Source organism: Camelus bactrianus, chromosome 32 (assembly GCF_048773025.1).
Source record: "Camelus bactrianus isolate YW-2024 breed Bactrian camel chromosome 32, ASM4877302v1, whole genome shotgun sequence".
NCBI classification, from domain to species: Eukaryota; Metazoa; Chordata; class Mammalia; order Artiodactyla; family Camelidae; genus Camelus; species Camelus bactrianus.
The window spans coordinates 18736842-18760674 of NC_133570.1; the positions used below are offsets into that span (position 1 = coordinate 18736842).

Genomic DNA, 23833 nt, shown 5'->3' on the forward strand with positions numbered 1-23833 from the left:
CCATCGTATTTGCATTTTACTATGGATTTTTAAAGCATTTGCACAAAAAAAAAATTTTAGAAAAATAAGTCACAGAAAAGGTGTCTGAAAGCAAATAGATTTCTTGTGTCTTCAAAATATGTCATCTATATAAATGTCTTTTTTTTTTTTTTAAACAAAGTAAGCCCAACTCTAGATTCTGAATTCCTAGAGAAGAAGTAGAAGCAGTACAGCCCAGTGCATACGAACCTCTCTTTAGAGTACCCAGGTCTAGGGCCAGTCTCTGAAGAGCCACCTGATTCTGAGAGAGCCAGTTTACCCTACTGGTACTCCACTTGCTAATCTGTAAAATTAAATGCTCCTTAAGGTTCCTTTCTAAAAATGTTTTAGTCTTAGTATCATAAATGCTGTCTAGCAAAAGCCCAGGCTAAAACAAAAAGGATTATTTAAAATCAGTAATATTTATATAATTAAAAATAAAATGTTTTATTTAATTAATATATAACTAATATTTAAATAAACCCCACATTCCTTGGTCATTTCTTCTCACAGGCAATCACATAAGCTCCCTAAGATATGCAAATCTACCCTTCACATAAACTACTATAACTAGTTTCCTCTACCACAGTTTATTATGGGTATTTATTTGAACAAGTTTTTGGAAAAAATGCCAAGCGAGGTACAGCAAAGCAAAATCAGAAAAGGAAAAAAACAGAGTGGTATTTATCAAATCATTCAAAATGTTTTCAGTCTCCATGACCATGCATCCTCAAATACATCTAACTCTCAGCAATCAACAGCATAATTAATACCTCATTTAACAAAAGACCACTTATTAACCACCTCAACTATCTAAAACCCAGCCTAAAAACCAGAAAGTAAGTATTGGGATAGGACCTCAAAATAGTCAAAACAGAAAGTCACAGTTCATATACTCATGAGGCCCTTATTCAGAGTCTACTTACTTTCATCTCAGTCACAAGTTAAGGCTCACTTAGCTGTGTTTCTTACCCACCACAGACAGGAAACAAATACACAGAACTGCAAGAGGTCAGCACATAACAGCAGCATTACTTTGGGCACCATGGAAAGAAAAGTAAAAACTGTACAAAGATGCCATAAAAGTATTTTAAATGAAACAAACAAACAAAAAAACCATTTGGGGTCATTCAGTATGGAAACAAATAATTCTACATTCTTTAAAAGCTCCTATAGTATGACACATTATACCTAAGTGAAATAATTAATGTTTGTGATATTAATGCTGAGTAATCAGGCAAGCTTAAATCACACTTAGTATCTTCTGTTTAAGAAGACAGAAAATGCATGATATATTTTAGAAAAATTCACATTAAAAAAGTGGTTGAAATTTAAACAAGTAGTTTAATGAATTAAGTTTGAGTTAACAGGAAATTCATAAGAACACCACAGATAAATATTAGTGTAGTGATTTTCCAGGGAACCATGGTGACTATGGAATATTAAAATTCATAATTAATCCCTCAAGCACATTTTAGCCTTCATTTCAATATTTATCACCACCATTCCCAACCCCTCAAATATCAATCGAATTGAAGTAAATTTCTATTTTTGGAGGTAAAAGATGGTAAAAATCAATAATTTCACATGCTTCAACTTAATATATTTACCAAAATTATTAACAATAAAGTGGTTTACATCTTATCGTTTGTTTCTCCAGCCCACCCTCTGTTGGAAAAAACTAATTATTAAGTAATAAAGACCCAAACTCTACCAAGATGATCATGGGTCCATCATCACTCACTATGACATTTTCTTTCTACTCCTCAAAAACATAGTAACAATCTATTTATTAACATCTAAGAATCTCCACTCCACAAACACAGCTCCAAAAATACCTGATAGATCTGGGCGTAAGCATTTTAGCTTTTCACAGACAACCACAGCTTGACATAATCCCGAAAATGAGTGTATGCATTCCTGTTATGTTCATTTATAAATACTTAAAATGTAAAATATGCTTAACAATTGTCAGAGCAATGATGTAATGAACCAGATAAACATAATGGACATTAAAGTTTTTAGTTATGTAAAACAAGTTGGCATTCAGTCTGTTTTCAGATTCAAATACTGTATTTTGATTTTCCTTAAAACAAGGAACACCTACATCGAACAAATCTAAATAACGACTCATTCATCATTTTAAAAAACACTATTTCTAAAAAAATAAAATTAAAATAAACCTATTTCTAATCTAATAAATGTTGTTATGACCAATATAGGATATATAATTTCCTTGTAGATTTCTTCCTTCCCTACTCCTACTATTACCTTTCTAGGTTCAAGTCTACATGTGCTGTGTGTTTAGGAGAATATATAGCCAAACATAATGAATTCCCACAATGACCCCTGGCTCCCAACTCCACTTTGACCCTATTCCAAATAGCAACTAGTCTCTAAGTCAGAACTGCCTCAGAATCTGTGTTTCCACAAGCCCCAGTCTCCCAACATGATGTAAATCCAAAATATTACCTCCCACAAAGTAAATAATGCTGGAAATATGGATGCATTCATGAATGCACATTGGCTTACATAACCAGAATTAAGCTATAGAAATTTCAGTCCTTTAATAGTCCGAACTGAGAGACATCTACCAGCAAAAAGCTTACGTGCAGCTTTGACAATTGATATTGAGTTTATTTCAGGTACTTTTTAGAAATGCTAAGTTTATCAAATAGAAGGTGTGAGCCAAAGGATACAATTTTATGTTTTTCCTAATATGCTAAAAGAATAGAATACTTGGGGGGAGGGTATAGCTCAGTGGTAGAGTGGCTGCTTAGCAGGCACAAGGTCCTGGGTTCAATCCCCAGTACCTCCACTAAGGAATAAACAAATAAATAAATCTGATTACCTCAACCACCCCCAAAAAAATGAAGAAAAAGAAGAGAAAAATCAAAATAACAAAGACAGAACAGTCTAACAGAATAAATAACAAAGTGTGCTGAAAAAGGAATACAGTTAAAGGACTCAATCATATGAGAATATTCCTCCCAGCTACAAAAATCTAAAAGCGGGGATTAGCAAAAAAATTCAGGACAAAAGCTTCATCTATATCATAAAATGTCAGTTAAATGATATAATTTTTACAGCTTTCAATAAAACTACATGGTTTTAGCATATTAATAAAAGCAAAGTTTTAAAGCTGAGATATACATTGTTATTAACGACATAATGAATTCACTGTGGAAGCTAAAGCTGACAGGGCCAGCGCAATTTCAGGTTTTCTCTTTATTCCGCTGTGTTTTCCACAGCATGTCATCACTGTGACTGACTAGCAAAGTGAAGGTGGCTGCTGGCGCCTTTTCTTGAAGTTGAGCCAATTAAACTCTGTAGCCTCTCACACTGGCGATGTTTACCGGCTAGCTCCTCAACAGTAAGGTGCCAAATCAGATTTCCTCCTCACTGACTTCCTTCACTTCTTATCAAGTCTATCAACTATTCCCAGATTCTCAAATGTTCCTGGAAGTAGTTTTCTATAGACGACCGTTCCCTACCAATCTTATAAGACCAAAAATATTTATGGTTGAAGGGAATTAAGATTTACTATATTAAAGTATTGATGCACCAATATTTTGTGATCAGTTGTAAGCTATATCACAAATAACTTTTCCCTCCTTTTTTCAATTGAAGTAAAGTTCATTTAACATAATTAACCATTTTAAAATGCACAATTCAGTTGCATTTAGCATATACGCAATTTTGTAGAGCCATCACCTCATAACTGTGACTTTATTTTTAATAGGTGTGTAGTTAAGATTATTCCTTTAATGAATCACCTTCATTCATAGCCAGTATGGTGTTCTGAAAGGGTGAGAAATAGAGATAAACTTGCACGTCGAGCATTTCCAATAACTGGCAAGTCAGAGAATCTTGCGAACTGGCTGAAGATCACTGACCATCATATTTCATAAATGCATTATGGTTTTTCAAACATTCACTTGTTCAGTTCCGACTCTGTGCCTATGCCCTCAAAACCTCACACTGACAGAGAGAGACATACTCACAGTCACAGCACAGCGCTACTGTGGCTCAAACAAGTATGGTCAAAGGAGGATGTGGCCAACTATGCCCAGCAATTACATAGAAGGATTCAACGAGGAGGAGAAGGTTGAGTTAGTTCTTAAGGTATGTCCAGTGACAAAAAAAAAAAAAAAAACTCGAATTAGGAAGAGTATAAGAAGGCATTCTAGGCAAAGGAAGAAATACATACAAATGCACAGAAGCCTGGTGAGCCGTGTCCAGTTTGATTGTAAGGTACAATCATATTAACAGAAAGGGTATAATAAGTACATTTTATGTGCCAGACACTCCGTATAAGCATTTTACATTATATCTTCAAAGTCACACTAAGAGCTAGATGGCCATTCACATTAAATCCATGAGACATCTGAAGTAGAGAGAAGTTAAGTAACTTAGCTATGCAGCTACTAAGAGGCTGTGCTGGAATTCAAACCCAGGCAGTCTAGCTTCAGAGCCCATCCTCTTCATCCCTAGGCTATATAACCTGCACTACATTCTCCTTTTTCTTCTTTCTAATAAAATTAATCACTTAAGGAAAGATCTTTTATGATGGAAATTACAGTACACCACAGCACACTGAAGGAGAACAAATGACTGGCATGAACAATAAGCAGGCACCACTAAGAACCACTTGTGGTCTCTGAACAAATGAGGGCACAAGTGGCAAGCCATACTGAAAGAGTAAAGTTTAATTTATTTCTTATTCTTTTAAAATAAAAAAACAGAAGTTCTCATGTCTCCCCATAACCCAGTTATTTTCTTGCAAACAGTCCCTAGCCCAAGGCATGCTCACACCACTTTGGAGACCTCTACTAGATAATGAAAAAACATGGCAGGGTTATAAGAAGGTGAATAGTACATGTATTTTTTAAAACAATTACTCCAGAAGAAATAAGAGGGGAAAACTAGAGGAAAAAAGAGACAAGAAAAAGAAAAAACCATTAGGATGCCATAAGATACAGATAAAGCAAGTGATAACTTGAGGGGGCTAAACTACAGCAGTGGGGAGCCAGATGTGAAAGATTAAATGACATGCCCAAGGACACAAGTCATGAGAACTGCCAGATCCAAAACCTGGGTCTCTAGGTTGCACTGCTCTGGGAATGGTTGTAGAATACATTTGCAGAAAGCCCTCTATCATGAAATTTCTAAGGCTTCTCGTTAAAACTACTCTTGTCCACAATGCTCATTTTTAAGCCTTATTTTATATTATAAACCAACTGTGGTCCACAATGAATAATATAATAATATCAATTAGCACTGTACTCAAGCAGGTAACTAAGTAATTTAGTATAGCTATATTAAATTTTGAGACTTAGCTTTTTAATCCAGAAACAAAATGCTTTATCATACAAAAAGTGCAGGGACTTGGAATATACTCTTTTGTAAAACTAATAAACTACTCCAAGACACAAATTTACAGGATGCAATCCTTACGAGTGAGCTTCCAAATAAGCTTTTTATTTTTTTAATTTAATTTTATTTTTTTAACATTTTTTATTGATTTATAATCATTTTACAATGTTGTGTCAAATTCCAGTGTTCAGCACAATTTTTCAGTCATACATGGACATATACACACTCATTGTCACATTTTTTTCTCTATGAGCTACCATAACATTTTGTGTATATTTCCCTGTGCTATACAGTATAATCTTGTTTACCTATTCTACAATTTTGAAATCCCAGTCTATCCCTTCCCACCCTCCGCCCCCTCCGGGCAACCACAAGTCTGTATTCTCTGTCTACAAATAAGCTTTTTAAATAAAGCTCTAACAGAGAAGTCATTTAAGAAGCCAAACTCACATTATATTAATGTAACAAGTATAACAAGATAAATACATCATATGATTCTCAGATGACATAATTAATGTAGCTTATGTGACATATTCCTATTAATGATCTTTTATTATGTGTGAACAGTAAAGTAACATTAGATAAGCAATGAAAAAATCCAATCAGAAGCAGCTTTCCTGAAGGTTTTGACTGCAGTCTTATTTACACAGTGTTATCTGATACTAATCCTTGGATTTTAAAGAGCAAAAATCACTTCAGAATTGTAAACAAACATGTTCCTGTGAGATGAGCATTTTAATTACTATCATATCTACAAATACAAGATAAAAATAATGTGCTGCATGATAGCCTCTTAATGTGAAAGCAGGGGAAAGTATATTTTGCCAGGCCAGTAAGGTTATGTTAATAAAAGGATCATGGTAGCGGATCAGAAGCCTGGTCGATAGAGCTTGGTAGTGCATCTTAACAAGGACTGCCATGGGGACTGTCTGGAAAATATAGCTGCCCCCTCCCTGACATTGTCTATAAAAGATTAGAAGTGATAAAAATAAGTCAGAGAAAGACAAATATTGTGTGATATCATTTACATACGGAATCTTAAAAATAACACAAATTAGTGAATGTAACAAAAAAGAAGCAGATTCGCAGATATGGAGAACAAACTAGTGGTTACCAGTGGAGGAGGGTGGAGGTAGGGGCAGTATAGGGGTTGGAGAATGAAAGGAACAAACTACTGGGTGTAAGATCGGCCCAAGAATACACTGTGCAACACAGGGAATACAGTCAATACTCTGTAATACCTGTAAATGGAAAGTAACCTTTAAAAATTGAATTAAATTTTTTTTTAATTTTTAAAGGAGTGCCAAAATATTCTACTTTTCTTTAATAATCCACTATAGTCTAATATCTATGACTCAACTGAAATATTTTGAAGTTTATACCACCCTAGAAATACAAGTTTTACAAGGAAATAGTTCTTATTTACTTTTACATCAAATAAATTTTTATTGAACAACTGTATCATCCTTGGTATCAATCAAGAGACGTGAAATATGGTTCCTGAACTCAAGGAACATGAAGTGTAATTGAGAGGCTAAGATAAAAAATGGTTACTATCAGTAAAAGACAATCAGCATAAAAGGGCATAGATTCTAAAAGCTCCAGGAATTCAGAGGTAGATAAAATCACTGCATTTCCTCAAGAAGGGGAGAGAAGAGCATCTTGAGGGTAATACCCAGAAGTAAGAAAGGAAAGTTATGACTAACTAAGCTCCTCACTGGTCCTGAGGGTGGAACATGATTAATCATCTTCTGGTGGTTTCTTTGTGAAAAGGTAGCAGACCCTAACTGAATACTCCAGAGCCCACATCTTGAATTTTCGTATTTAGTTAAACCCAGCAAACAAGCAGGGAAAAGAAGAGTAATGAGCTCCCCTTCAATCATGTACCCTAGCTGCACGCTAAATTAGAAACAAAGAAACCTAGAACCTATGGTCATTCTCTTACAGTGAGCCCAGAGTTTACAAAAGCAAGCACTGTAGTGGCTGACAGGGCACCATGATAGCAAGTTACCAACAATCCTAGTCATGAAGCCCAGTTATAGCGAACGCTGCTTGGGGCAGCAGTCTATGGATGATCTTCCTAGCTTTGTTAAAATCACATCAGTGCAGTATCACTTTTCATCTGTAGTGTAAATGGTTTTTATGAAATAGTTTGGCAAAACACATGGCATATGACTGTACCACTACAAATGTATAAGCAGACCCTGCCAGAAACCACAGCAATGATCTGATCATAGGACTATACTTGCAGGAGTAAAAAATAATAATAAACCTAATATTTGCAAAGACTTATTGGTGCTCTACCAGAGTTGAATTATTCTTCCAAGGAAGCTTCCATTTCCAGTGTAGAAGAAGCAAGAATTGTTCTCAAGCCACCACCAAATAATCATACAGTATTTGATGGCTCAGCTTATTTTTTAATCTTCTATGAACTCTGCAGAATTATATCTGGATATTTATAACATGATGATTTGGGATTATGAATACAGCGAATAAATACAACCTTCTGGTATAGCAATTTAAGCATCACAGAGTGAGTAAATACAGCAGAGTGAATCCTAACACTTGAAACAGAATCTTCCAGAGTCCAGAAATCCACCTGACTGCCAAGAATAATACTTCCGTGGTTCAAGCAATACCAGTACCCAGAGGGGTTTCCACAGACATAACCACATGAGTTACTGCATACTGGGTAAAATAGAAAAAACAGACATTTATGAATGCATAGTTTGCACACATCTTAAAAGTACTCATAAATATGCAGTTTACAAATACAGAAGAAACTGGGGGGAGGTCTTTAGGAATACACAGTATCTGCTTAAATTGCTTAATTATATGGTTTCTTCTATGGGTTTTCCTCAGCCTAACTGATTTTTATGGGTGGTAGGGGGAGATAACACCCATCTCTTAACTAAAATAAGTGAAACCAATCTCACTGAAAGAAGCTCTATGATGAGAACTAATATCTGAGAGATTTTGACTTCAGAATGAGGTAGAAATGACTTCATTTCAGATAGCAAATTAGATATCAAAGAAAACCTTTCAATTCACCAGGCTGTGCTGAAGCAGGGTTTGTTAGATTTTCCAGCAATAAAACAAATGCACAATATCTTCTCGTGCATTTCACACATGATTTCTATTTCAGCTCTGATGTAAAACATGGTATCACACACATCACGCCACAAAGAAAGAGTCAGTTTAGCTAGTTCAAGTAAAACACCAGGCAGCTGCTAACAGAGGCAGGTCACCGTTGGGGAGGGGCACAGTACATTCAGTTCGCTATGTTTTCCGTCAGAAGAATGTCAATAAAAACCACGGCCAAATGAGGTATTTGAAGGAGGAGGAGAGGCAAAAGTCCTGCTATGCAGTGAACCACTGGGTTCACCCAACAGCACTAGTCAGACAAGTTAGCAAAAGGGACCCCTAGCCAAAGCTACAGCCGCCAACAACTTGAAGAAAGCTGTCTTTCTCCCTGAACGTCCTGGGGTAGCGACCAGTCCCACATTTAGAAACGTTATTTCTAGAACCAATAGCAATTTATTTTGATAGAACCGCTGGATTTTTTTTTTCTTGAGTTCTCAACAAAGGAGCCATATTAGGAAATAATCTCGCAAAAAGCAAAGTGCCCCCTCCCCCTCTTCCCCACGATCGATGCACACATGCCCGTGCACGCTGACACGCACAGACACACACCCGTGACAATGGCCGGCGTGTGCACTCGAGCGGGCCCACGCGGCCGCCTGGGAGCCCCGCGGGCGGAAGGCTCGGCCCCGCCGGGCCCCAGGCTCTCCGGCAGGAGGCCCCGCGCGGCCCGGCTGCCTAGGAATCAACTGTGGGGCGATTGTGCTGGGGATGCTCGCCCCCCAGCGGGGCCCTGGGGAAGCGGCTGCCAGAGGCCCAGAGCCTATTAACCCCTTGGGGAAGTAGGTGCTACAACACCCACCTGCGGGGACACTGGAATGTGTCGGGGGTACAACCCCAAACGGCCCCCTGGAGACGAGGCACCACCGAGTCCTTAGACCCTGGCAGCTCTTGACTGGCTCCTGCAAAGCTAATCGTGTTGGTCGCTCCAGAGGGCTTCTAAAGCAAAGGGATGTTTCTAAGCTGTCACCCCCACCCACCCACCCAACCCCAGTACGAGCATACCAAGAAGGAAAAACTTAAGGGGCAGCGGACGCAGACCAGACTTGGCAACTCATTCTTAAGGGACTGGCCTAAGTCCCTAAAGAGACAGAGCTGCTTGGACCTGCCCGCCCAGCAAACTACGGAAGGGTTGGAGGGACCCGAGGGCAACCGCCCCCTGTCACCACTCCCTGGGTCGAGCATCAGGGCCCCGTCCCCACGAGGGGACACTTACCTTCTTCCGGGGCTGCCATTTCATCATATTTGTACAGCCGATACGTGGAACATCAAGATGCGGGCTGGGGGCTGGGGGCAGATGCAGGGCAGCGGCGACTGCAAGTCATGCTGCCTCCCTCCCACCCCCTAATTCTTTCCCATATTCACTGCAAAGGGGAAAGCCCTGCAGAGTCCAGTCTTTTCGCCTTCAGTTCAATGGAAAGTATCCCCAAACCACGAAAACACTTCCCAGCGGGCTAGGAAGTCCCAGCAGCAACCGGTGTACTCCTGCCAGGGCGGAGCATTTTCCCCCCCGGGCCAGTGCCTGCAAAAGGAGCCTGCGGCAGGGGGTCTCCAAGCCGGCGGCAGAGACCCTCCCTCAGAGAAGAGACGGAGAACACGGGCTGCTGCAGAAACCCAGCCGGGCTCCTGCCATCCAAACCCTTTTTGGCGAATTCTCCTCTTCTCAGAAAAAGATTAGACAAGCGATCAAACCCTCACGCGCAGCCTGGAGCAATTCCCAAAATTCTGGGTGTATTTGTCGTTTGTAAAATTTAGCAAAGAAAATTCCAAAGATCTGTAATCAGAGCTTCTTTACGCTGTTTTCTCTTCCTTCTTGGATAACCTGGGGAAAGGATCAGCCCTTCCCAAAATGCCTACCTTCCCTGAACACTGTAAATAGGAAAACTTGGTTTGTGTGTTTAGATTTTTTTTTTTTTAATTCCCAAGAACCTTAGTGGGAAAAGGCTGGAAGGAAATCCTGCAAGAACCCAACTCCACAGCTCAGTCTGCACTAATGACTTCCTTCCCTTCAGTGCGAGCGCAGCCTGCCCAGCTCCAGCCACACAGAGCAAACGGTTTCTGGGTCTTAGTGCCACGACATCTGTTCCAAAGCAAAAAGTAATGCATACAGTTTCAGAGCCATCCAATAGCTCCCAAGGAATCAGTCAAAGAGACCTATAGAATCAGGAAGCAATTTCAAAAGATGTAGATTTGTGCATTATACCAAGAGAAAAAAGGAATAGAGGAGGTTTCTTAGACCAAAAGGCTATAAAATCTAAAAGTGTGATTTGAAGGAAAAAGATTTAAGTTATCTGACAAGATAAAAATTTCAATCAAGAATACACTCTGCTTCTCTAAATCTAGCATTAATTTTATTTTATTTTATTTATTTAATTTAATTTTATTTATTGCTATAGAGATTGAGTTTCATTCAGTTTATGTAAAATGATTCCACCCTATTTAAGGAGACACATCTCCAAAACACAAAATACTGTGAATTCTATTACTTGTCATCCAACATGTCTATCAATTCTTGCCCCGCCCACCCCCACCCCCACCCCCAGGAGGCTACTCTGATAGCTGGGAAGTAATGAGCAGTGTACGCTACTAGAATACTACCTGATGTACATAATAACAGTAACTGATGTACTATCAGTCCAATGTTCCGATGTTTAACTTACAGCTCTGACTTCTATAATGCATTGGTGAGACTGGCTGATGTGGGTGATGATATGCAGATTGGACACTAACTATATCAGATATAAATATCTATCATTGAAATACCCAAAACAGTTAACTAAAACAAGTTACTTTTGAGGTTTTTTTCTAACCACAAGAGTCTGAAATTTAATTATGAAATCATTATCTTTTAAAACATAATAATATTAACAATTGTAGCTGAAAGAATACATACTAGTTCTTGAGCCACTGCTCTGTGCCAGGACCTATGCCTACATTCATTATCTCATAGAAGCAAAGTCTTATTGTTCAATTTTTTAGATGAGGACACTGAGATTCAGAGGGGTCACTTGCTTAACTAAGACCACAACACATAGAAGGTGGCGGGGCTGGAATTCAGAACCATGGTGACCTGACTCCAGAGCCTATGCCCTTTCCACTACATGCATCATACATCACACCAACCTTACCTCTCTTCCCAATAAAACTATTAAGTGCTTATGACTTAATCACCTATAATTTGCCAACCCCTGTTCCAGGCACTAGAAATATGAATAAGAGGCTATCCTTGCTCTTGAAATTACATATTACAGGCAGCAGTCACCATAATACCAATACTCTATATATGTTCTGACATATCCAAATCATTCTGCACAGCTTAACCTGGATATCCTACTAACATGAAAAGTTCAATACATTCCAAACCAAATTGATCAATCTACCCCCAAATCAGTTTCTCTTCCCAACTTTCTCATATCTGTCCATAGCACTGTTATTCTTCCAGGATCACAAACCAAAACCTTAATTAATATCATTCCTCATGCCTAATCTATCACCAACTCTTTTCACTTCTTTCTTAGACATTGCTTTCAGATTCCTACTGCTGACATCTGTGGTCAGAACCTCACAAAACAGATATATATTAAGTCCCAACTAGGTTCAAAGCATCATGTAGGACAGAAAGGTATAAAACTAAGTCCCTATGCTAGAAGAAGTTACAAAGAAGTAAGCACAGAACTGAAGACCTGTAAGACATTGCAAGACACTGCCTTGGACAGTTAAACAAATGAGTTACGTGGTCAATAGCGTTCCAGGAGTTAGAAGGAAAAATCATTGTATACAGGGCAAGCCAAGGAAGGTGTCACGAAGGAATGTGAAGTAGACATTCAGAAGAGATATAACTCATTGTTTCTAGAGCCAAAAGCCACAGTGCTTACCATGGCCAGTAATGCCTGTCAGGATCTGGACCCATTCTACCTCTCAGAACTCATCTCTTACCCACCTCCCACTGCCTTACTTAGCCCCTGCTATACTGGCCACCTCACTGTCCCTTGAACATGTCAAGCATATACGTCTTGCACCCTCTGCCTGAATCACTTTTCTTCCAGAAACCCTCTTGGATCCCTCCCTTAGTTCCTTCAGCTCAAATATCATATTAGAAAGGCTGTCTGTCATCATCCCTTCTAAAGTAATAGCACCATGACCCACACACTGTTACCTTCTATCTTCCTCACCCTGCCACATTTACTTCATAGCCCTTATGACATATATTTTATTTAATTAATATCTTATTTATCCCACAGGAATATAAATTCCAAGGGAACAGGGACTTTGCTGTAATATCAACACCCAGAGAACGATGCTGGACACAGTAAGCAATCAATAAATATTTGTTGAATAAAGCAATGAAAGAAAGAGAAAAAGGAGAATAATGTGAGCCAAGGAGGCAAGCCCATGTAAGATGTATTCAAGGTATAAAATACATTGACCTGCCTAAGAGATATGGCTTAAGTATGAGAATGTTAGAGGTAGAAACTTTGTCTTGTTCAGCTTTGTAATCCCCAGTGCCCAGCACAGTGCTTGGCACAGCGGATGTGTTTAATATTCATGGGACAAAAGAATAAATGGGGGTGGGGGGGCAGGAGGTGGAGGGTGGAGATTGCATGATGAATGGGTGAAATTCCATTCCGTTCCATATGAAGTAAAAAATAGTTTGGCAAGGTATGTTGAAACTAAACAGTAGGGAACACTGTGAGGCAAAGAAATTTGGACTTTATCCTGCTGTAGAATGCAGGGCATTAAAGGTACTAACAGTAGTCAGGGGGCATAGTTAAAACAGCATTTTTAAGCAATCAAATAAAACAAAATATTAACTATGATTTTATGAGGCTGTTTTGTTTATGAGCCTTTAGATTTTTTTAACTACATGCATAATTAAAATGCTTATAATGACCATTTGACAGATAGCAAAATAAATTTAGAGGAATTAAGTTACTTGTTCAATACCACATGGCAAGTCAGTGGCAATGGAAGGACTAGTACCAGGGCTTATAAACCAATGCCTGAGCGATGGGGGCCGGAACCAAAAATTGCTTAGGGGTCAAGATAAAAGTTTCTATTTTTCACTCTGCCTCTGACTTGCTATATAACAAAAATTGTTAGAAGGGTAAGGCAGGTGACATGAATAAATGAAAGAATCAGGTATAAGATAAAAAAATTCTAAAGATTATAAATCTGTAGATAGATAAATCATGTAAAAGAGGTAGTTGCTACATAACGCTAATCAATTGATGTCACACAGGAATATCAGTCTAATGGTGCCAGAGCGTCTAAATTTTCACGAGAAGCTAAACATTTCCTGATTTTTAACTGTTTGCTCAAAACTTTTAAAGCATCCTAACAGGCCAAACAAAACATGCCTGTAGGTCCAAATTCCATCTGCAAGTCATAATTTGTGACTGCTGACTTAAACCACTCAAAGCTTCACTTTCCCATATGTAAATTAAGAGACCTACATGGTTCCCAATCTATGGAGTGGTTTTCTGCAGGCATCTGTGAATCCATATGCATACCACACGTGGTCTGTGACTGAAGAGCACTCTCCCATGCTCAGATGTTATTGGATTAATAAAGGACAAAGTTACTTAAATTGGAAGAGAAGGAGTCAGAAAAGTGGACTGTACCATGAAAGGAAAGAGAGAAAACATATTTATATTTTGATAGAAAGACAATCTAAAACTTCAAAGTGATAAAAAGGTTTTAAATAACTGTTTTTTAATTTTTTAGGTATATTTCCTTTGGGTCACTTATTTGTATGGCATTTCTTCCCCTCAACAGGGGAAGAACACTCCTGAGTGTTTCAGCTTTCATTTAATAGGTACCACTCAAAAGAGGACCATTACCTAGAAGCCTTTAATTATGAATACTATCTTAAATCATATTATTTTTCCTTTGTGTCTTTACTTCTTTATTTTGCTTAATCCAAAGAGACTCAGTAATTATACCTGAAATATTTATAGAATTACCATTATACCAATGTACTTTGTCCATTAGGAATTTCTTATATAGAACTACGAAGCTAACACAGTTCAAAATATTGTAACTTACCTTATTGTTTCAAAGATCTAAAGTCAAATGGTAAGAACATAATTTCTTAGATCTGCAGTCACTAAAAGGCATTTTTACAACTCTATTTTTTAACACAGCACTTTGCAAATCACTTCCTTAAAAGCAGATACTATAAAACAGTCTATTAAAGTGGTATTTTCCTCAATAACTACGTGTCTATTCAAATCGGAACAAAAGCAAAAAAGAGGAAATGAATGGAGAAAATATACTTTTTCCTCTGTTGTGAATTTCTTCAAGATTTCCTAAAGAGTGATACGTCTGACATTGATCACAGGGTAAATGCCTGGAAAAGCTAGTCTCATACTTATTTACATTTGTTGTGCTTTGGAAGTAAAATATTAAACTCGATGTTAAACAGTACTTGGAAAATATATTAATTTTCCTAAAGACCTCTAAATTATTTTCAAGTGTCTAAAGAGATGTTAGGAAAGCAAAGGGACAAAGGCAGAAGTGTATCTGAGACCAAAAAATTTGACCTTGTTAGTAATATTTCACACAATTGCGTGCTTTCAGAATATTAAGGGCCTTGCTTTGATAAAAAAAAAAAAAAAAGAAAACTAAAATAACCTGTCACAGTACAAATTCTGCCACACAGCCAAGCTGATGCAGGACCATGTGCTCATTCCTTGGGAGGGAAACTGCTCCACAACATCCAGAGAGAATCACCTCTAACCTTACCCACATCACTTCCTTCCACTACATCAGGCAATGTCAGAGAGGCTGAAGCCCAATCCTTTAAAGTCAACACAAATTGACTGAGTGCTCTTTATATACAAGGGGCTGTACTAGGTACTGTGAGGGGAGATAAAAATAAATCAGAGGGCTTTTGTCTTTGAGGACAGAGCAGTCTGGTGGAGGCTGAAGGAGAAGACAGGTACACAACCAATAAAAATAACAACACGAGCAGCTAACCCTTACTGATCTTGCCATTCATTTGACTCTTAAAAGCCCATGCTCTTAGCCCAAGCTAAGTACCAGAAGAATGGAATAATTAATGGCATAGTATCTCACTAAGACTATGGGAGCCTCAAAGAGTAATTAATTCTGACTGTGGTAACTAAGGAAGATTTTACAGGACAGGTGGTACAGTATCCCTTCAACAAGGAGAGACAAGTTTTAAGGAGGAGTGTTCCAGATTGAAAGAATAGAGCATGAGCCAAAACATGAAGGTATGAACATGGGCCATATTATTAGCATGTCATCTAATAGATCTGAGACATTTAACACAAGGCAAGGTGAAGTGGAATTAAAAGGTAGAGGGCTGTGAATGCTATTACCTTAAAACTAATAATAATAAATCTCATTTACTGAGTATGTGCCAAGCATTAAATTCTTTTATATAGTTCTTTTATTCACTGATTCATCCTAACACCTTTACAAGGAGGAACTATTATCATGCCCATTTTACAGACAAGGAAATTAAAGATAAAGAGTTGAGTAAATTCCCAAATAATCACGGCTAGAAAGTGGTTGAAAGGAAATACAAGTCAGTCAGACTCCAAGACCTTGTTCTTAACTCCTGACTTAGAACACAGTGATGAGCAGCCCAGGATTTTAATCAAGGTATTGGCAAAATCTATTTGAGTTTTATGCTAACTCTGGAAGTCCTGTGAAGGGTGGAAAGAATAGGAGAACAATCAAGACAGGGACGTCAAATAATTTTCTGTCAGAATAGGGCAATAAGGGATGAAGAGGCCTTGAATTAGGGCAGTAGAAACAGAAAAAGGACCTTCTCGAGAGAAAGTTTACAAGTAAAAGGTCCTAAGGGCCTGTTACATGAAAGAGACAGAGAGGGAAGACTTTAAAGATGATCCAGAAATTTTTCAACATCTTTTAGAGAAAGAGATACCCCACTAAGGTAAGGATCACAGAAAAAAACAGGTAGATACTGAATTCAGTTTGAAACTTATAGAGTCTGAGGGAGTGGTAAAAGATACACCAGGGACATGCAGTAGGCAGGTGGAGGTATGGTCTAGAGTTGAGGATATATATCTGTACCTACAGCTATGAAGAGATGTGTAGGTCAGTCACATAATGATGATATGCACAAAGCTTTTGGTGGTGGAAAAAAAAAAAAAAGACTGTCCCAAGGATGGAGTTTGGAGCAAGAAGATAAAAATAGAGAGAAAGAGAAAACAGAACCAAGTCTGAGCGAATCTATATTTCTAAATACAACATAACTCAATGGCCAGTGGAATGGGTGGGAGACCTACCTAGTTTGCTGAGGCAGCAATTTTTATTTGGCAAATACTGCCTGGTTCAAACCTTAGATCCATCATATGTTAGCTATGTGACCTTGGGTTACTTCATTTTTCTGTACCTCAGTTTCTAACTCTGTAAAATGGAGATAATAACAGCAACTACCTAAATATGGCTGTTGGAAGATTAAACTATATCTGTAATTATACACATACATAATATACTCTGTAAATAATACTATGTGTTTAGTATTATCATTGTTGTTGTTTTACTAAGCTAAACCTACATTTTTTTTCTCTTTCTTTGTCAAACCATGGATTTTGTAGTGATTATATATTAAGGACTACAAACTGCCAGAGCTAACCCTCGTATTTCAGTGGTCAAACCATTTTTCTAATGGGACTTATGCTTCTGTTCATGACATAGCAACTGGGACCAAGCTTACTCATCTGACACAACTAGAAAACTGGATAAAATACAGGAAAAATACTGTTTTCATACTGTTGCAGGCAACAGTATGCACACAGTACTACGAACCTTGAGAGAAGCAAAACAAATGAGGTAACCCCTATGATCACCCTGGATTTTTGCCCAGAGGCGCCTTCTGGATCACAAAGCATGAAGAGGGTCCCAAGCAGAGCACAATGAGAAGGAGACAGAGATCAGAGTATGAGGAAGCCAAAGTAGCAAGAACATTCAGGGTAGAGAAATGGAGAAGATGAACTCTGAGGGTGCTACATACACAAGGTGCTCCAGAAATCAACACACAGATCTTGTTGAGTCTTGGCCAAGTACTAAGTTGTCCAATGTAGGGTGAAACTCCAAGAGGCTAGGCAAAGGAAAGCTGTAAGCTCAACAATTGTCAGAGTTCTCTAGGGCTGCCAGTCTTTCAAGTTCCAACAGCCAGAGTGGAAGGAATACCTGGGATATTCAGTAGAGACCTCAGAAAAGTCATGTCTTAACAGAAGAGGTAAACTAGCCTGGAGTAAAGTATACTGAAAACTCACCCTAATAAAGCTTAAAAACAAACCTTGAAAAAAGCAACTTTAATCTACAAGTAACTATCTGTCAGAACAAAGTTCAACACTCTTTGGAGGAAAACAACAAAATCTAGCACTCAAAGAAAAAGTCTAGCATTCAATCATTTCCCAATGATGCTTATTAGAGGACATGGGTGCTAACCTGGAAATGCTTTCTTATCTCTTTGGTAAGCAATTATTCTTCTATCTTATCTTTCTATGACTGTGATGCAAATTTCTCATATAAATTCTGGGCTACAATCTGATTACTTCTCTCTACCAGGTAGCCATAGCCATAAAGCATGTGTAATTTTGCTGCTATATAATTTATCAGTTGGGGAGAATTTTCAGCATATGTCATCTTCAGTTAAAACTTATAGAATTTATTGGACGTAAACTCAGTAGTCAAATATTTGGGACAGAATATGCAGCTTTGGATTTATTAACCTTCCTAAAGGGAGCCTGAACGTGCAGGGGTAGTGCGTGCGTGCGTGCGTGTGTGTGTGTGTTTTAATATGTCAAGTTTTACTTAAGAAAGATGCTTGAACTGGGGCTTATTTAGTTGTGTTTTTAACCAAATGAGGCTTTATTTCTCTGGCTATGGTTAAAAGAAACATGGGGAAGATAACTTCTTTTCAACCCCAGGGCAGGAAACAGGCTATGAGAAAAGAAAGTCAGTAGAGATAAAACATTATTCTTGAGGTCCATTTGAAGGCATTCTAATGATTTGCTGCTTAACTCTGTAATGAATTTGTAAGCAACCAAATGGATTATTCACAAAATGGACACTTGTTTATGGTGGTTGTTGAACTCCCTGGTACCTGAACTCCCATCCTCTGCTTTAGGAAAATTCTCCATTATCTGAATCTTGGTGAAATCTAGGTTTCTCATGACAGAAACCAAAAAGGTCAGATAATTACTTCCCCTACCACCTGATAGCCAGGATGAAGACATAACACCTAGGTTCCGTTCTTTGCCAGAAGTCTGAATGTGAAGCAAGTGACACAAGGAATGGTGACAGAGAGAATTTACTCTGGCAGTAGCAATGGCAACACCCGGTTATCAGAGCCAAAGGGCTCATAATGATATACAACATACAGCTCCAGCAGCAGTGGTTCCAGCTCTGGCAGCCAGGATACAACAGTTACTGTGGCACTATTCTGCAGAAATCCAAGTACCTTTTGATTAAAGCAAGTTGTTTTCTGTTACTTGCAACTAAGAACCACAGCTGACTCACACAGAGACGTTTGATTTGGTTATATTAGGCTACAAGATTGTCTTGCATGAACAAACATGTATGTATGATGGAGAGCTCCAAGGCACAGTCTTCTGCCCTCTTTTCTGCCTAGAAGTACTCTCTCAGATCTCACCTAGTCTCAAGCCTCTAAATGCCATCTCTTAATTGATGACTCCCATATTTATACCTCAAATTCCTGCCTCTCTATTGAGCTCCAGACTTGTATAGATAACTGCCTACTCAACATCTTCACTAAAATGGCTAACAGACATCTCAGACTTACATAGCCAAAACCATACTCTTAATTTCCCTGCAAAAATCTGGTCCTTCTTCAATCTTACTTTATCTCAGTTAATGGCATCGCCATTCACCCAGCAGCTCAGACCAAAAACTTAACAGTTACCTTGGATTCTGCTCCTTTCCTCACCCTCAACATCGAATTCATTAGTAAGTACTCAGCTCTCTATCTACAAATTCTAACTCATGTTCTGCCACTTGGCATCACCTATACCCCTTCTTCCTTAGCCACAGTTGGCATTAATATCAACTGGACTATTACAATAGCTTCCACTTTCCTTCCTGTGATCTAGCTCTCTGTGTAGCTAGAATGATCTTTTGATACTGTGAATCAGATCATTCATGTCTGAAACCCACTTCAGGCTTCCCTTTGCACAAAGAATAAAATACAAAGACTTTACCATGTCCTACAAGGCCCCACATCATCTAGCCTCGCCTTTTACCCTCATCTCTCATTAACTGTGATGTGGCCAGACCGGCCTTCTTATGCTTCCTTCATGACCTAAGTGGTTGCAGTTATGTCTGCCTGGAATTCTCTTCCTCCAGAATTGGTATTCTTTCTCAATATTCAAGTCTCTTTTTAAATAGCAAGTCCTCAGAAAGTCCTCCTGAACAAAATCAAATCCCCTCCCCAAATTCACCACATATTCTCTTACTTTGCTTTGTTTTCTTCAAACCAAGTATTACATTTGAAATTGCATTATTTACTCATTTGATCACTATGTCATCCAACAGATTGTAAGATCTATGGAGTGGTATCTATATTGTTCACCACTATAATCCAGTACTTAGAACAGTTCCCAGCACACATTAGGTACTCATTAAATACCTGTTCAATGAATGAGTGAATTTAATGTTATTTAATCAGTTATATAAGATTGAATACATAGAATTTCCTTTTGTGATAAAATTTCCAGGATGGCTTTTGTTCATTTATCAAAGGACACTTGTAAATATCTTCACTTTTGAAAGATGCACTCTTCCAAGTAACACCAGAAAGGGCTATTCCCCTTAAGTCAGTGCTACCCACTCGCCTAAATCCAAAGATACTTAATTGAAAGAAATATAAGCTTCTGAAAAATTAGCAATAATTATTCTGAAAAATAATTATGGTCCAATAGTGGTTTTTTTATTGCAAGAACTCCACTATTATCACTTTCTATTTTCACTTGTATTAGGGGAGGATCTTACATTACCCCAAAATGGGTAGATAAAATGATCTCTACATAGTTTAATAAATAAATTAAAAACACTTTGAAAACCTTAGATAAAGTACAAATCACTTGTCAAAAGTACAATCTCATTTGTCAAAACACGAAAATGAGAAAAGAGAAGACACAGAAGTAACAGGCTCAGAGCTGCCAAACTGACAGGCTGTCTTAAGTGACATAGTCAAAACATTCATATGCTAATTTTTTAAAGTGCTGTCTATCTGGCCATCCATATAAAAACATGAGGGCTTTTTCTTCCTATTTCAAGAGTATATGAATGGATCAGACAGTAGAAACTCTGATTACCAAATTAAGCGACAGCATTTAAGATCGTAAAGAATTTTCTGTTTTTTATGAATGAACATATAAGATAATAACTAACTTGCCTGGAAGGTAATTCAGAAGATCCAGTCCCCACAGAAAAGCTCTTATCAATTATACCACTTAACACAATTATTGGCAGTCTCCTATATATAGGACACAGTGCAAAAGATGACATTCCATGTTACCAGCTGGGGTTAGCTATATACTGTTAATGGCAAAAATTATATACTGTAAACAGCAAAAATTGAATAGCAAGTAACTACAAATAGAGTTAAAGATGTAACCAAAATGTACAAATACTATTTTAAATTATTTTCCTTTTTCATTTAGTATCTTCAAGGGTTTTCATGTTCACATTTCTGCTGGGTATTCCTCCCTCTTGCAACACTAATAATTCTAAATAAAAGAACATCTTGAAATGTTCCCTTCGTTGGATGATGAATCCATCATCAAACCTACACTCTCATGTATCATCCCACTTTCTGGGATGTGGAATCCGGTCTAGCAATAATACTGAACTTTTGTTCAAATTTGCTTTGGTAAGAATGCTGGTATTTCTAGACTTGGGTTCAGATGTTCTACTGCTAAAAAAGAAATTGACCACATATTGAATGATTCCATTTATGTGAAATATCTAGGCAAATCCATAGAGACAAAAGTAGATTAGTGAGTGGTTGCCAAGTTCAAGGGAGCAGGGGAAATGAAGAGTGGCCGCTAATGGGTACAGGGTTTCTTTTGGGAGAGGTGAAAATCACCTGGAATTACATAGTGGTTGCACAATTTTGTGACTAAATGGAAAACCACCAAATTGTACACTTTAAAAGGGTGAATTTTATGGTTATGTGAAAAATATCACAATAAAGCTGTTACTTTAAAAAAAAAAAAAAAGGTGGTCAGCTTTCCCCAGTTCACAGAAGAATTAAGTTAATATATAATTCTATTTAAAACTTTTCCTCTCATAAATTTTTAAACTCTTTAGCATGAGCTATTACTCATCTTCTACCACCAGACAACAAAAATTAAAAATTAGCAAACTAATGTCAGTATGAAAAGTTGAAAAAAACAGATCAACATTCTTAGTTGAATGGGTTATTTTATTCATGGACATGTGTTGATAATATTAATTTATTATAAGTATGCACCACAAAACCATTTTCTGTAATCATCACTGTCTATAGTGCATTTGAAAGAAAGCTATATAACATTCTACTAAGAACCCCATAGCTCTAAACGGTGTCATGTTTAGACATGTTAGAGCCAATGAAACCAAACAAAGCTAATAAGGCCAAAAAAAGATGAAAATAATCTTTATCTTTATAACAACATATGCTAGCCTAACATAGCGCACCTATGACTATAAACTCTTTAAAAAAAGCAAAAAATAAAAACCTGTGCACAAATGTTTCTCAATTGCCCATGAAAAGGAGGTGGAAAGGTTGTTTCTTATAATCCTCACCAACTTCAGCAGTACCACCTTCAGCACCACTTCAAAGATAAAATTTTTAAATTCCAATCCTAAAACACAGTGACTATTCTATGTGTCAGAATCAGTTCCAACTTAAAAAGAAATCTAAAAAAAAAAAACCCCAAAAACAAAAGAACAAAAACCTCTGCTTCCTGAAGCATAGACAGCTCTTATGACAAGTAATAGTCACAATATTCATATCTACTAAGTGGAATACTACTTATTTTATTGAACTCTCTTTTTTCTGTATCTTAGTAAACTTACATGGACTTTCTAGGTATAAAATATGTTTCCTATAAATATTTTTGCCTTAATTTTATATAAAAATCTGTTTAAAAGTTTTACCTCTAAAAGCTTAGAGTACAATTCGAAATAATAGTAAAATGCATTTAAATGGATAAAGAAGCTGGGTGTGAGGATTTCCAGAAATACACAAATAAATGAATGAATGAAACAAATTTATCCAAATAGAAATACAAAACTTAAGTAGATTTTAACTTGAAGGTATTATGGACTTCATTCAAATTCTATCTAAAAAAGCCACTCTAAAATGGGTGAGACAATTTGAAAAATTCCAGATGTGTCTAAGCCTGTTTTTCAATAACTTTCTCAATAATCTTCCCAGAAATAGAAGTTCTAATACAAACCAGGATTTGGTAAAGACAGAAACATCAAAAGGTATGTTCCTAAACAAGAGGCTTAATCTTTTTTTAAAAAAAGTCAGTTTCTGAAAGGTAGTATTGAAATATTTACAAGGATAGCAACAATGTAGTCTTGCTTTATCAGATCATTAATGTATCATGTATCCCAGTAAAAGATTATTGAACACAACATCCAAAGTCCAAATATCTCCTAGCTGTAGGCAGGGTGGGTGGGTGGGTGGGTGTGTGTGTGTGTGTGTTGACTAAGGGGATGGGAGTGGTATGTGGTTTGGTTTGGGAGTTTTTATATTCTTACTCCAAAGATCCTAATCTTTTTTCTAATCAAAAGCCTAAAGAGGGTGAACAGAACCTGATAGAAACTGCCTTGCCCTCCAACCTTTCTCTCGAAGCACCACCTGCTCCCTCTTCCGGGTCAGGTCCACCCATACTCCAAGACCAGTTTCTGCTTTTTGCAGAAAGTATACATTAGCAGTCTCTTTTCTTTCTTGTTATTGCTGTTGCTCCCTCTTAACAATGCAGTTATCCTGTGTTTGTCCTCAATCACCTAAACTGAGTCCTGACTCCTTGGTGCCCACTCTTTATCCAAGTTTTTTATTCCTGGTTTCTGACTACCCAGAAATCTGAACCAAAGTCTGGTTCTTGCCCTCAAAAACAACTTGATACCTGACCTGTACTATCTGGCTCCGATCCCTGGTATGCATCTCCTATTCTAGACCATCCACTGTTCTCATATACCCCAGGCTTGGCTGTAACTATCAGTTTCAAGGCTGCCCTTTTAGGAAATGTTACTTATCCTGTGGAGGAAGAATGGGGAGGTG

The 23833-nt window shown here is 37.6% G+C and overlaps 1 protein-coding gene across 3 annotated transcripts in view; it reads right to left on the minus strand.

Moving 5' to 3' along the window:
• The window catches only part of TTC28 (tetratricopeptide repeat domain 28), a 478119-nt gene that overhangs the window by 342521 nt on the left and 111765 nt on the right, over window positions 1-23833 (minus strand). The window contains exon 1 of one of the 3 annotated variants that reach the window (XM_074356733.1): window positions 9752-10989. The exons of the other annotated variants lie outside the window; for them this stretch is intronic. Within the exon in view, the coding sequence (XP_074212834.1) occupies window positions 9752-9778 (27 nt within the window). The 5' untranslated portion in view covers window positions 9779-10989. Of the gene's footprint in view, window positions 1-9751; window positions 10990-23833 lie in introns of those variants that run through there. 3 annotated transcript variants of the gene reach the window in all.